This window comes from Heliangelus exortis, chromosome 1 (genome assembly GCF_036169615.1).
Source record: "Heliangelus exortis chromosome 1, bHelExo1.hap1, whole genome shotgun sequence".
In the NCBI taxonomy this organism is placed as follows: Eukaryota; Metazoa; Chordata; class Aves; order Apodiformes; family Trochilidae; genus Heliangelus; species Heliangelus exortis.
The window spans coordinates 154,547,628-154,562,641 of record NC_092422.1 but is presented as its reverse complement, the minus strand read 5'-3'; the positions used below and the strand labels follow the sequence as shown (position 1 = coordinate 154,562,641).

The 15,014-nt window shown below is 39.2% G+C and overlaps 1 protein-coding gene and 1 long non-coding RNA gene across 11 annotated transcripts in view; one reads left to right on the top strand and one right to left on the bottom strand.

Moving 5' to 3' along the window:
• Positions 1-15,014, bottom strand: part of ABCC9 (ATP binding cassette subfamily C member 9) — a 73,890-nt gene that overhangs the window by 9,584 nt on the left and 49,292 nt on the right. For all 10 annotated transcript variants that reach the window (XM_071733139.1, XM_071733131.1, XM_071733135.1 and 7 more), the window contains 8 exons: positions 14,426-14,673; positions 13,403-13,551; positions 12,530-12,599; positions 11,552-11,709; positions 8,775-8,867; positions 5,923-6,025; positions 3,293-3,394; positions 342-462 (listed from right to left, as the gene is read on the bottom strand). In XM_071733139.1, coding sequence (XP_071589240.1) covers positions 342-462; positions 3,293-3,394; positions 5,923-6,025; positions 8,775-8,867; positions 11,552-11,709; positions 12,530-12,599; positions 13,403-13,551; positions 14,426-14,673 — 1,044 coding nt within the window. The remainder of the gene's footprint in view (positions 1-341; positions 463-3,292; positions 3,395-5,922; positions 6,026-8,774; positions 8,868-11,551; positions 11,710-12,529; positions 12,600-13,402; positions 13,552-14,425; positions 14,674-15,014) is intronic.
• On the top strand, positions 8,493-14,499 carry LOC139791189 (uncharacterized). The gene is made up of 3 exons (XR_011723818.1): positions 8,493-8,832; positions 9,061-9,113; positions 14,385-14,499. It is a non-coding gene; the product is annotated as an uncharacterized lncRNA (long non-coding RNA).

The window sequence follows — 15,014 nt, the reverse complement described above, 5'->3', positions numbered from 1 at the left end:
TTTGTAATTTTTTGTTTTGTTCCACATTTTCATTTTCTGAATAGCTATTTGGATATTTTGTTCATCATATCCATAGCTGTGGCCTGGTACTTTCTGATTGCACTACAGAACCATGCTATGTCTCCCTGGCATTTGGTTGGATTTTTTTTTAATGTTGAGTAAGTAGTATGGGCTACATATCTTATTGCTGCTTTGGCTGTTCTTGTCATTCACATCTATGGGAGCTCCTACATATCAATGAGAACAAGTTTTGGCCAAAGAGGCATATACATTTTGCATGACCAAGTCTACTTTGCTTTCACATTTCCACATTAAAACACAAAAAGATGAGAATGCAATACCCAAGTAGCCATCGTAGTTCTCTGACTCCATGTTCAGAAAGCTATGCACTTTCTTTACTGCACCCATCTGCACCTCGAGATCAGCCAGATTCCTCACCACCCAGTTCAAATAGTTGGTTATCTGCATCACAGAATAAAAACAAAGACAAGGTTCAGCCTTCTGTCTCTTCATTTACCTGTTTGCAAATAAAGGTTGGATAAATTTTTTATAAAGGTTTTTGGCCTGACTCAGAGAAGTGGGTCTCTTATTGATATTGCAACCATTCTAGACTCAGTGCCAACAGCATCAAATATATAATAAGCCAGTCATACTCCTACAGAAACAACTCTTAAATAGTAATTTAGTGCTCAGTATTTTCATCCTTGTTTTTTTGAAGCACAACTATGCAAAGATTGAACCTACAGTCTGAAGATGTGACTGATTAAAGGAATCTCTGGTTCTCAGCATCTAGTAATCAGTATTGATTACTGAAAGGCACCTACTTTAAAAACACAAAGAGGAAAAAGTAGAAGTGGTGTTTGGAAAGGTTTCACTTTCTAATCTTTCAGACTGCAACCAGAGATTAAGAAAGTTTACTATTTCCAAATATATTGAAAAGATTTGATGGGCATTTTGTTCCTGTTGCCTTCTGTGCATATTTAGGCAATTCATTCCTCTCTGGAAAATGTGAAATTTCTTAGCATAGAAACATACGAGAAAAACTGTTTTATCAGCTCAGTGGTATTTCCTTCTTGGATTTTATTCCCATTTGTAATCAAAAGGATTTTATCAATAGTAAAGGTATTACATGTAGAAGATTATAGTTACTAATTTGTTGTCTAATGATACCCGGTAGCTTACTGAAAGTGATCTCTAGTCAGGACTGACTATTTAAGGCTGAAAATTGTAAAGCAATTTGCTAAACATTTCCCAAACATTCCTAAGTCTTTATTTAGGTGGTCATATAAAAAAAGAAAAGCTGATCTTATCAGGTACAGTTGATTGCCAAGTACCTTTGTAAACTGAGACACTTTACAAACCTAAATAAAGGTTTAGAAACTTAACTTAGACAGTGAAAACATATTACACACAAACATTGTCAGAGAAAGATTTTGTCATTTATTTGTGGAGACTGCTGAAACTGCAAAATAAGAACATAATTCTGAATAAATCACCAAGCTCCACTTTTTTCCACTTACTTAATACTGATGCAATAGGCATACAGTAAATAATTTTCACTAAGATTCTGCAGTAACATTTGTTGTCAATTTACAGGGCTTAGTTGCTTGCTTTACCCTTAAGATAGAGTTATTCTAGGAGATAGTGTGAAGTATTTTCTTTGTTATTCAGAGGTTCTTTCAGTGTCTGGCTTTTGAGTCAGGAAGTTAGGGAAATGGATATGTTTGCAGGTAAACACTCAGCATGACTGCTGCTTACAGAATATCAGGCTGCAATCAAAGATCCTGCAGACCTGATAACAGAGCCTGGCATCTGAAAGGCTCTGCCCATTATTTCAACATTTATCACGGTTGTGCAAGGGAGTTGGCAGTGTTTATACCAGGGGAGAGAATAATCTTATGGATTTCTACTGTAAATACAATGTTGGTACAAAAAAATGACTCTCATCAAGGGTAAGATGTCAGCCCTCCCTTAGCTCCCAAAGGAAATGATTAAAAAAACGTGTGTTAAATCATTACACAGGTAGTGATCTATCTCCAGTCCAAGTTTCATCAGTTTTATAATGGGGCAGGAGAGATCAGTTAATCACTTTATGACTACAATCTTTCTTCCTCTGCTATGCCAAACTTCAACACATGGCTAATTTACACTAATGATCTGTTTGCAAATGCAGACTAAATACAAGGAGCCAAGGATGATGCAGACATTTTGGCTCTTCCAGATGTCTTCTAATGAAGCAAGATTACCAGGAATGTTTTCAAAGTGAAGCTGAAGCACTGGGACTGGTTCTCAACTTCTAGCAGATTCTCACAGTGCTGCAACAGCTGCACAAAGGGGATCTAAGGGCACCCTAAAGCAGATGCTGAGAGTGTTCTATTGTAACTATGGGTTCACCAGAATTTACATGCAAAGCCAAATCTCAGCATTAGACCCATTCCCACCCCCCTCACAGAAGTGCCATAAAACAGTTATCTTTTTGCCATAATTTAAAAAATTCTTCCTGCCATTATCATCATACTGATTTTGTCCTGTCTCTCATGGTTAATGCAGTGATATTTCTGCTCTCTATGGTGATTGTACTCTGTGCCCATGATGCACCCTCTGCCTTTTAAAACCTGTTGCACTAAAACACTTCTCCACGACTCAGCTCAAACAGCTCAGTGATAATGATGCAGTTAAAACAGATTGTCCCGTGTCCTACCAAGATCTCACCATCCCTAACCCCATCTCCTATGCTTTCCTACTGCTGCTTCTCATGATGAACCACGTCTACCAACCCCAGAGGTCCCAATCCCCCAGTTCATAAAAATTTTGTGGGCAATATTTGGCATCTGAGTAGTTTCCTTCCAAAAGTAGAATTGTCATGTCTGGTTTCTCAGCAATCATTTTATTTGGTCTTTGGTTAAACATTACCCGGGTTATGACAATCTATGGCATAGCATTTTCAGGCTTTGTGATATTAGGACAGGTTTTGTCATATACAGGCAGAAGCAACACTGTGTTGTGCAAAGCAGAATGCACAGCAGTCCTCTTACGCATTTGTAATTTTCCTGCTCTGCCTGGGAGCACACAGGGCCTGGGAATAGTTGTGTTTTTTTAATTGGCTCACAAAAATTGAAGCAAGTCCAAGTTGCCCTGAACTCTCTAAACTTTGGCTTGAGTCCATTATTTGGAAAACTGGTTTTTTTCAAGATTAAGAAAGCTGGAAGATAATCGTGTATATGTATTTTTTAAAACAGCAGAAAATGAATCTGTTGGCCTGAAAGTTCCAATGCTTTGCCTTGGTACGTACCGTCAGAGCATACAGGAGACCCAGCCCCACAAACCCCGAGTTAGGCCCTTCAGTGATGGAAGTGACAGCTGCAGTCAGAACTATGCAAGCCCCAAGGTAATCCTGGAATGAGAGAAAAGGAGAGAAAGGTGCCAGACAGCATTAAAATTTGTGTCTCTTGGTATCTCAACAGTCGGACTTTGCAATAATCTCCCCAGGGAAGTGGTTGATTCCCCAACACTGATCATTTTTAAGATTCAGCTTGCTGGGACATCACACTGAAACTGTGCTCCTACCTAGAAAGGTTGGACCAGATGATCCTTGAGGTCCCTAGTAGCCTAGCATTCCATAAAAATGCAGGAAAAAAAAATGGTCAGATACAGAGTACATTCTCTTCACTAAGGACTATTTCTATAATGAAATATAGTCCTTAATTCTGGGTTGGTTTTCCTGCAAAAGTCAAGGGTTTTGGTGAAAAACCCTAAAGGAGATTGCTGAGCACAACTGAAACAGGCTGGTATTTTCTGCAAATCCATTTGGGTTAGGGTATTTCATTGTGGCCACTTCAAAAAGAGCAGGTAACAAAAAATGTAAGAAGCACATTAAAAAAAAAAAAAATCCAAAATGTAAGAATGCCATAATACTGACACTAACTTCTAGCACTAAAACAAACCAATTTCACCCTCTCTGCTCTCCTTCAGGTCTTCTCAAACATCAGGTTACCTTCTCAAGAAAGAGAAATATCAGTGACTTTACAAAGTCCACAAAAAATTTTGGTACATTTTCTACAGGTAATGTGCATGTTTTATGGGCACAAGTGGGCAGACTGGTGTACAGTGTCTACATCATGCAATGGGACATTATGCGTGGTGAAGGCATCCCCAAGCCTTTTGTAAACTTACAACCTGCAGTGAAACACCATGTAGGTGTTGGTAGTGTGAACTCTGAAAGCAGTATGGCTTTATAGTTGTGGTGCTGCAAATGAGCTACTAAGCCTTGCTGCAACACTTTTTTTGGAGTGATCCTGTAGATCACAGAAGATCTCAGCTCTGTTGCATGGTGATGACCTGCTTTACAGAAATTTCTTTGTAGGCAGTATTAGAAAGATCTGACTTCTCACAAGCTCTGCAGGATCTTGAACCCATCTTCCTGATGTTCTGAGGTGAATCCACATGGTCTCAAGTAGTTGTCAAGGTGCCTGATTCATGCAGCTGCTGGTATTCTCACTGTCCTGCTGCTCCCTGCATTATATTTTCCTTGGATTACAGGGTTAGCATTTTCCATCCATTTTTTCCTTCCTGTCTGATGATATCCTGCCTGAAATCTTTCCCTCTGAGATTTGAAATGAGGGTCCATCTCTCTGTAAAAAGTATTGCTTGGCAGATGGCAGATTCAAACTTAACATCTACGAGGAAGCAGAAGCACAATGGTCTCGAGTGTCCATCAGCAGTTGGGACAGGACTTCACAGTTGCTCTTAAACCCTACAAAGTTATAAGCAATATTCGTACCAATTTATTAGGCAGACCTAAATAAACTATTCCTTGGTGTGACCACATAATTTCTAATGTTATGATGAAGTGATGCATATTCTTGGATCAAATTCATTCTGCATATAAGCAAGACTAAGACTGTGAGTCATTAGTAGACTGTGCTAAGGTTTATGCCAGATTTGATTGTTGCTCTATCACTTTTCTGCCATTGATTTGGAAGCATGTTCAGTTTGATCTTGGTTGCTGTAGGAAGGTGAGAGCTCCATGCATGAGGGAAAGCTATACCATGGTAAGAAAGGGAGCACAACTTTGTTGCTCTGCCAGCGTAACAGGAAATGAAGGTAAGTATCCATAACTCACTTGAAGTGAGGATTAATCATGCCTGTTACTATTTGTGTCTAGCAGAATCTGGTCACTGCTCTGTTTATTCACTGTTCTTTTAGTGTCAGATGAAGAAGGAAACCTCAGTGATTTTGCTTGCTCCTTCTTGCCTTCCAGATCAGGGAACCTCCCCATATATTGTCCCAGGAAAGTCACCATAAACACCAGGAGCTTGTCTCATTGGCATGGTCTGCATCATGCCCTGTTGTCATTTGTTTTTCAGCCTGAGTCTAGTTCTGCCCTCTTTTATAATATAGAACAGTACTGGAAATTGCACAGTATGGTCTCACTGCTGCAGTAAGGGCACTGCAAATGGGGGCTCTAAATTGCGGCTGTGGGATACAACCTGTTGCTGGAGAGACACCCCAGGACCTGGAAGCTCAGTGGACCCTAAAACAGGATGATGGTGCAGTTCACTAAACTACTTAAATGCCATGGTCTGCTCTGAAAGTGGTTCCTGCTGGGCAGCTCTGCAGATGCTGCACAGTAGTAGAGAAAGCCTGATTTCAAGTTACGGCAATGTTTGTTCTTGCACTCTCTTTGGACACCAGACATCACAACAGCAAAAGATGAGGGAGACTTGTATTTTCTTACTCCTGGCCAAGAAAGCTGAAAAAAACCCTATGGGTTTGACATAAGCAATCCCTGATCTATTTTAAGGAGCAGTGTGTATAATCCCATCCCAAGATTAATTCTCGTTATTATCTTCTCTGCATCAGGCAAAGTCTCTGTTTGCTTCCAAGGTTTCAAAATCATGGCTGGGACTAAACTGAACGTACCGTCCTGACCTCCAGCCATCTGTTGGCAGCTGATAGAAATAAGTAGGCAATGTTGTTCGTGTCTGTTAGTTCCAGCATACGTTGTTTAAATCTGGCTTCGTGCCTGCCAAGAACAAAGTTGTTATATTACGACACATTACACACACATACACAAAAGTTGTTATATTACAACACATTACACACATACACATAAACCATGAAACTCTTCTCTGCCTCCCCCTCCAAACCACAAGTTTTTGCCCTTCTGCCTTTGCCAAACTTTGGATTAAAACTCTTCCCTAAGGACCTGTACCTGCTGCTAGGTGTCTCCTTTATCAGGCAGAGCTACATGTACAACAGGGAGGAATTTGCTCAACAAGCAATTAAGATGGACTAGATTCTGGATCAGAGCCTGTCCACTCAAAGAGACTGCAGTGCCAGTCTGGTGAGGACAGGTTTTATTTCCCAGAGTGTATCCACTTCTATAGGTGTGGACTGTGAGTGCTGCTGCCCTCCCATCCTCTCACTGGTGAGTGCTTCTGTGGCCCATCTCTTCTTCACAAGCCAGTAGGAAGAGCAGGGAGATTGCCTGTCAGGTTCAAATGTAATTTCAGAAGCTACCTGGCCAGCTGCAGGAGTTTTCAACAGGAGTAACATCTCTAAACCTTCAATTAATAGACTGTAGATTGATCAGGAGTTCAATACCTTTCAATAATTCAATAGCTACTGAGCTCAGCTGTTTTCTCAGCCAGTGACACATTGCCTAAGCTACTTGGACAGCTGCAACGAGAGACAGCTACCTGTCCTTTCTGAATTACAAAAATGAGGGAGCAGTTCCAGTTACTTGTTCTGCCTCCTGCATGTAATGCCCATCATGTTTAAAAAACAATGTCAGATGTCAGAGCACCTAAGACTATAGGAACACTTCGGGGAGAAAAGGGAAAATCTCTCTTGGTGTAAGTGTATTAAATTCATGGTGCCTTGCAGTACTTTAGGTGTGACCTGCAGTCAGATGGAAATCATCTCGTTGCATATTCTATTGTATGTTAAATACCCCCATTTGAATAGACCAGCCAAACTTCATTCAGCAGCTTATTGTCTGTTTTATCATGGCGAGCTCTTCCATTTCAAAGTCTCAAGGTCCTGCTGCAAAGCACCTGTAATCCTTCTTCTGCCAAAAACCTCTTTTGTTTTTTTTCTCTTTCCCCAGATACTTAATTTCCCTCTGCACAGCTTGTACTTGACAAGCAACCTCCCCAAAACAACTGGTAACAGTAATGACGTTCAGTGGAGTAAAGATGCACTGAATATTCTGCTCATCTGCCTTTCTGGCAGCAAAACTCCAGTTTTTCTAGTGGAATATCTGACACACTCAATCTGTATCTCTTCATCCAAATCCAGCTCAACTTCTGGGCAGTTTTAGACTTTTATCCCATCAGATGACAAACAGCAAAGGTCACTGAAGTTGCTTTCTGCTCCAACTGTGCTACTTTGTGGTAAGTTATATGAGGGGCTGCTCTATTTTATCCTGGAACACACTGAACTCAAATGGCAGAGAATGACTAACAGGACTATTAGCAAACACAACCTTGTGTAAAATGCTGGAGTATTTTGCTGTAAACTGCAAAAAATGCTGGAGCTTTCAGGTTTGATGGACAGTGGAGCTCAGGCATGGAAATGAAATGGCTTTGATTAGCACCCAAGATCCCATAAAATGCAAGTGCTAATTATGATGCCTACTCCTTTCCTAGTCCTGGCTTTTGCTGTCTGCCATCCAAACCCATATCAGCACTTTGTAAGGTAAAAAAGAGATGAACAAACCCCTCAAGTGCCAAGCTGCTTCATCTTTCTCAGGGGATGACGTGATGAAAGGCCACTCTGAATCTCTCAAGAAGCACTCAGCATACATCAGCATCAGGCCTTAATTATGATTTACTGTTCCAATACATCATTATGATTGATAAAGGTTGTTAAAACAATCTTGTTGACCACTGGCTCACAGCTCTTAAACACAGCAATATTTTTGCTTGTCTTGCCACAGTTGTTACAGCCTATGTCCTAAGGCCAGCTTGAAGTGATGAAGTAGTCTTAAGCTGCTGGTCAGATACATGTGCAAATAGCAGTGAAGTTTAGTCCACACTGGTTTGAAATTCTATAGTGCACAGAATGAGTGCAAGTTACTCTTCCTGGGGGACAACAGAAAACTCTGAACAGTCATTCCAGCAATAGTGTACTGAATACACAAGGTGAATTTGGCCTATATTTTATATAATAAGTAGAAAAACAATGCACGGAAAGTTGGAAAAATTATCTGAATCTTCTGGAATTTACTTGTTGATTTTGACTGACAAAGCCAGGCTTTACAGTATTAAGATCAAGTTCTGTTCTGCCATGGTTTTCTTTGAAAGTACTTCTAGTTGCACACTGTCTTTCAGCTGGAGTGTACTGCACTGGTGTTTCCCTGACTGAGGAGGGGGTCACATACAGAAATTCAGGATTCAGAGGCACTCAGACATCACAGATTATAGGATATAGAAAAGGGTCTGAAGCAGTGATGACTGGCAAAAGAGAGCTTTGCTGTTCAAGGAAGACAGGGTTAAACTAAGCACCTTAAAAGATTAAAAAGTGCATCAAAAAACCTTCCAGTTTAAATTCAGTGGAAAGCCAATACAGTTAAATTAGTGTGTTATTGAAAATATGCACAAGCATTTAGGGGCCTGGCAAAGCAACAGGAGAGCAAAAATTTCTTCCCTATTTTGAGACACCTTAGTTAAAGTCTACCAAACCCAACAATTTGCCTTCAGACATGATCCAACAAACTGCCTGGGCCAGAGCAGAACTCAAGCCTCTCTCAACTCATTTGTTTTACAGACCTGAATGCTCTGATGGTGGTAAGGCCTTCAGCTGTCTCAGAGAAGTGACAGAGTAAAGGTAACTGGGTGCTGTCGTCAAGTTCCTGGAGATCCCTGGGAGTATGAAAAAGAGCAAGCAGCCATTACAACTTAAACACCTCTGTCAGTAGAAATTTTACTGTATAACAGACAGCAACAGACACTTTATGTATTACATGTATTCTTTTCAGGACCACACAAGACAGTATTTCTATAGATAGAAAGACACTGACTGACATGGGAATATCACATTTCTCTTTTGCCACAGGAGCCTTTGAATCATCTCCCAGAGGCTTCCCCAGGTCTAGCTTCTGGTCCCAGGTAAGCTTTCTTTTTATCCCACAGCCATAATGACATTATTACATCTCTCTCTGCTCTCAGTTTTAGCCAGATCCTAATTATCTTTTATTCTCAAACATTATTATACATTAATATAATTAACTTAGATATCATTGTTTCACACAGGTCTTGAAAAATAACGTAAACTCATTCTGTCCGTGCTATCTCTATTTCAATGAATATGATAGTGTTAACACTACAAATAGAAAGGCTTCTATAGTCTGTTATACCTCCCTGTCAGTTTTTACTGTGTTTCATACCTGATACAAGAGCCACAAATAACATGCTATAAAGCTGGAAATCAACTGCTCCTTAATTTAAGTCTAAAAAGTTCCACTCCCCTGGAACAGGGACATTTTCCAAACCACAAATACATCTTTCTGTAACACTCTGCCATTAGCCTAGCAGCCAGTTGTATAAACAGAAGAGAAGCCAGATCACTGGATATTTGAACTCTTTATTAAAATCTTACTATATTTGTACACTGTATTAGGCCTGGAGAAATAACTGCTCTGTGATAATGAACGTTACAGTACACAAAACTGCATTTGTTGCTTATGCTTTGATGATAAATATGCTCTCTTTCAAATTTATGATGGAAAATACACAGAAGTTTTTGGAGATGTAATGGAAAATGACAACAAAGAGTCAAAGTGCTGCAAGAAACACCATAAATATTTGAATTTCTAAAAATTAGTGAAGCTTATATGCCTGGAAAGTACTGCATGTAAGTAAGTTATAAATGCCAGTTGAAGATATTCCTTCATCTGACATTTCACAAGATTATTTTTCCTAGAAATATAATGTATATATTAATTCCTACTGTGAATTTAAAGAACATAAGTCAACTCTGGATGCTTCACAGGCAATTGAAAAGCATTTCATTTAAACAGATTTAAAATAAAAATAATAAATAATAATAATATCTTACTGATACAGATTTTCCCAGGAAACTAAAAGGGAATAAAATGAATGAGGAAGTCATGAACTTGAAAAAGATGGGTGATTGCAGAGCCAGTGGGTGTGTGCTGACCTACAGGGGTGATTAACCTCTCACTGGCTTGCAAGCATGGCTGTTGGTACAAGAGGTAGGAAAACTGGGCTGGGAGACAGATGGAGACTTTAGTCTCCCATTTAAAATCACAGCAAGGAACTGTCATATTTGCCTGGAGTTTAATGTCTCAGATCTTGCCTAGTCCTGTGCCTTTTAAGTAAAAAGTTGTGCTCTTTACAAAATCTATGTGTAGCACAAGAGGGTGACACTCAGAAGACTGTAATGGATTTAAGAATGAAAACCAGGTCTCCTGATTTTTTAGTTACCTTGAGACCAGGTGTACTGCTATGCACGGTATTAGTTTGGAAACCTGGTGGAGAAAGAACAAGGTTTCTGAAAGATCTCAGAGAGTTTATGCAAATTATTTCAGAACGAAACATTTTTATTTTGTGCATTCTGATTACAGAGTTTTATTATTAATAAATCTCCTTGGAAATTCTAAGAAAAGCTGATGAAAACCAAGCTAAATTATTGCTATGTTGCTCTGTGCCCCTGCTGCTCCATTGATAAGGGAAATTACCAAGAGAAATTACTGACACAATTCTTTCTCAGGCTACCTAAGTAACAGTATTGTCCATGATGCCAACTGTACTGGAATGCTCAGCTGAAAATCACTGTGTCTCTTAATTGTATGATCCCAAACAGCATCTGATGCTTTACTATGTGCATACTGAAAAGACAGGGCCAGAAGTGACTGTTGCTAATGATGGTAGATTATTTTGGCCTCTCTGAAGGACAGCAGACACCCTGTGGGTGTTCCTAAGTACCAGAAAATGGAGTAAATCCAGCCAGGCATGACTGAATTTAAGAATAAAAGTGAATGGCTTGATCAAGTTATTTTACTAAATTATATAATGGCTTTAGCATAATGACTCTAAGATATCATGGCACTCTTTTTTGCCAAAACAGTTTACTCAAGATAGCCAGCAAACCATTCTGAATATAAAAAGTTGCTGTACAGTGGGAATTAATTTCTGTGGTTTTTTCCTGATATGAAGACAAACCCATGACTGATGTTAATCCAGGGTGTTATTTCCCATTCTCTACTAACCCTCCAAAGATCAAAGAGGAGCTTTGACCAGATGAGAGCTGGCTCAGATGTTTAACAATCTTCATGCTCATCTGACTCTGTAGCCAACAGTGTACCAAAGTGATGGAACTAGTGTTACTGATTCAAATACCCCATTTGTAGTCAGGTCAACTGGAAACCTTCTCCAATGGATGTCCCTGGCTCAAAGCTTAGGATCAAAAGCAGAGCACTATGGCCATTTTCCCGTTACACTAGTCCTATAATTTCACATGCCATCACAATTGTTACCTACATATTTTTTAAAAGAAATTTTCAGGACACTTTTTAAATACCTACTTGGAAGCAACTCTGAAGTATTTCTGGATGAAATAAAATGCTATCCCGAGGGGCACGAGGGCAACAAGGAACCATGGAGTGGCATAGGAGATCATTCCAATGGCTGACAGGCAGAGCAAGGTGGACCGAGTGAGAGACTCCAGGGTGGGAGGAATGTGCTAGAGCAAAGCAAAGAGCAACCATAAGGCAAAAGTCTCTGGTAGCACCACGATATGTTATTTCCTGTGTAGGGACATGGAAGAGGAGTAATACCACTGTGCAGTCATTGATGCTCTCCTTGTATCAGGAGCCTTTCTGTTTCCACAAGTCTACTACCCAAATGTGTGGAGGATAAAAAATGAATCAGTAAGTTTTTTTTCTAAAGGTCAGTGTTTCAAAGGTAATAGGGAAATAGAAGCCATTTCCATCTCTTTATATACCAGGCAAGAAAGAAAAAAATGTTTTTTGATATTTCAAATGTATAGAGAAACAGTATGTACTTTCTCTGAGCCTCTTGATTTTCCTTCTATGTTCCCACCACATAAACATTTTAATTCACAGCCATAGTGAAAACATCCCTTCCTCTCCCTGAATACTCTGAATTCACATTTGCTACAGCCAGGATCAGAACATCTATTTGTCATGTGTACTCCCATTTACTTAAAGTGATAATATTCTACTGTGCTTTCTGTTTTGAGCCCCAAATCTGGTGTTTTACCAATTCAGATCTTCCAATAGAAGCAACTGGTCTGCACATGAAGACACTAAGAGCCACTATACCCCACCACATTTATTTTAATGGTTACCTGACCTCATTGCTACACCTATGTGTGCTCTTTCTATTTTGAATTTGTCTGTTATCACTCCCAGAGACTGTTTTTGCTATATTTTTTTTTTGTTTGTTTTTACTGAATATTTTAATACATCATCTAGATCAGTAGCTAAGTCAAAATTTACAAAACCAAGATGCAGCAAAAAAGAATCCATTGATACACCTACCTGATCAATGATATTTGTATCAGCAGAGAACCGATTTAGAATTAGCCCCAGTGGAGTCATATCAAAAAACCTGTTGAAAAATTAAAAACAAAAAGGTATCTGAAAAGGATTTCCAATTTTGGATGAAAATCCTGGTCAGGCAGAACATAGAGCTGTGTCCAGACATTTTCTAAAATGAAGCAGTAAATATGAATGACATAACACACCATTAATATCTTTATCCTGACTCTAAATGCTTCTCTTGACATCCCCTTCCTCCCCCAAACTTTTAAGTCTCCTCAGCCATCTTGCCCCCTCTTCTTTCATCCATACTCCTTCAAGATTTAAGATCCCTTCCAAGGATTACAGCCTGTCCCTGACTGCTACTCGGCCCCCTCAATAGTACTGGGGACCAGGACTCCAGGACTTGTTTTATAAAAGAACCATATTATAAAAGCACCATATTCATTATGCAGGCATCCTTTTGGCCATCCTGCTGCCTGTGGTAGACTGTGGCTATTGTGCACAGAACCTGTCCCTGGCCACCAGAAGAAACTTGCTGTCCACATACCCATTGCTCAGGGTTGGAACTGAGTGCCCTGGAGCTAAAATTGCACTTAAATCTTTCCTTGACACCTCAAACCTTGAGAGTTGGGCCAGCTATCTCACACATTTCAGCCAGATAAAACGGGGGGCAAAATGTCACATGTTCTGAGATAGGATTTTCCTGCTCATTTCATGAGTTATTTTGTTATATTTATTATTCACTTTTTGAGGCCTAGAAGAAAACAGGGCAATTACAAGAGCTTTTCACAGGAGTTTCCTCCCAGTTACAAAACCAGGACAGATTTTTGCCACATGGATTTTCAGGAGGAATGTTATTTTTATCTGTACCTTATTGGTCCAAGTATTATCTTGTTGAGGAGATTATGGTGTAAGTTCTTGGCTGCTGTGAGGCCCATCCACTCCACAGTCAGAGATGTGATGAGACAAAGAACAATCCCTGCTCCAGAGAGGATGCTGAAGACAGCTACATGATGAGTCTAATAAAATGACAAATACCTCAATCCTAGAAATAAACACATATTTCTCTTTTCTACTAGGAAGTTCCCAAGGTATCTGGTACCAGTCAGCTAGCATGTCACATCACTTTTATTACATAATTATATTAATATAATCTTTGGGAAATAAAAGAACTATGATGGAACTGCAAATCATTAAGTTCACATAATTAGAAGATCTTGCAGTTCTAAGATCCCTCAGCCTACTGAGGGGGACACATCAGGACTTTGAAGTGATAGTACTTAAAACTGTGAAGTTAAGGCTTATTGGACAAATACAAAATTTTGCAAATTGTTAGCCAAGATCTTAGAAAACCAAAGTAGAACCTCTCAAAAACTGAGGCATTTGAGAGATTTTGGAAAGTTCCACTTTAATATGTTCAAGCTCCACTAAAATTCACAGAGCAAATCCTAAACTAATCTTCCAGAGCTATAACATATTTAAGCCTTCTAAAAGTTTATGAAGTGGATTCCAGGGAAATATTTGTATATGAGTCAAATTTACAGCTGTAAGCAGATTTTATTTAAGTAGCACATTTGAAGACTTTTCTTTTATTGGCAGGACATTACTGGAGAGTCAGTTCTTAGGAAATGCGGTCATTGACTGGTGTTAAAAAATCCAGAGGGAAAAACAAATTATGAGATTCCTTCCTGTAAAAAGTCAATAATTTTTTCTAACCTCAATCATGCTTCTGCTTCATTTTTCATGTTTGAAAAAGATTGAAAAAATTTGTATTTTCTTGTGTTTTATCATAAACAACTCATCCATCCTATATAATAATTAATCTTACAATGTCTATGTCTTTCCAATCTAGCTGGCTTCTAGATGAACAACAAGCTTCAAGACATGGCCCACCTTCTCTGTGCTCTTATCATCATCAATGCTCTTGACTTCATTTGTATTGTTCATGGAGGTCCATGTAGCAAGTGAGTAATCTATGGCCACTATAACTGAGTGTTTCAACAACTTTGAGAAGATCATCAGAAAGAGCAAGAAAAATCCTCCAGAGGTGAGGTATCTCCAGCAGGTTTTCCATGGCATCTTTGTTCTGAGCCTCAAGACAGTTGACATATTATCATCTTCATCTTCTTCCTCTTCTTCCTCTGTGACTCAGATATTTGATCAAGTTAGTTTGGATTCAGTAGTAAGAATTATACTTGCCTTTACTGCATTTGGTTGACTTGGTTGAATTTTAATTTTAGCAGCAAAACAAAATTTGTTATTTATAACCAGGAAATATTTCAGTTATATTTTCATAAGATTTCCCCTGTGCTCTTTGAGCAATGCTGTCAATTTTTGACTAATTACAGGTTTTGGTGCTGAGTACCTACAGCAGAGACCAAGCCTTTCCCAGCCTGTTTTATTGCTTTTATTATACAGTCAGCAGAGCACCCCAAGTCACATGGAAGATTTTAGAAAACTCTCCCAAACTTTCCATCCAGAT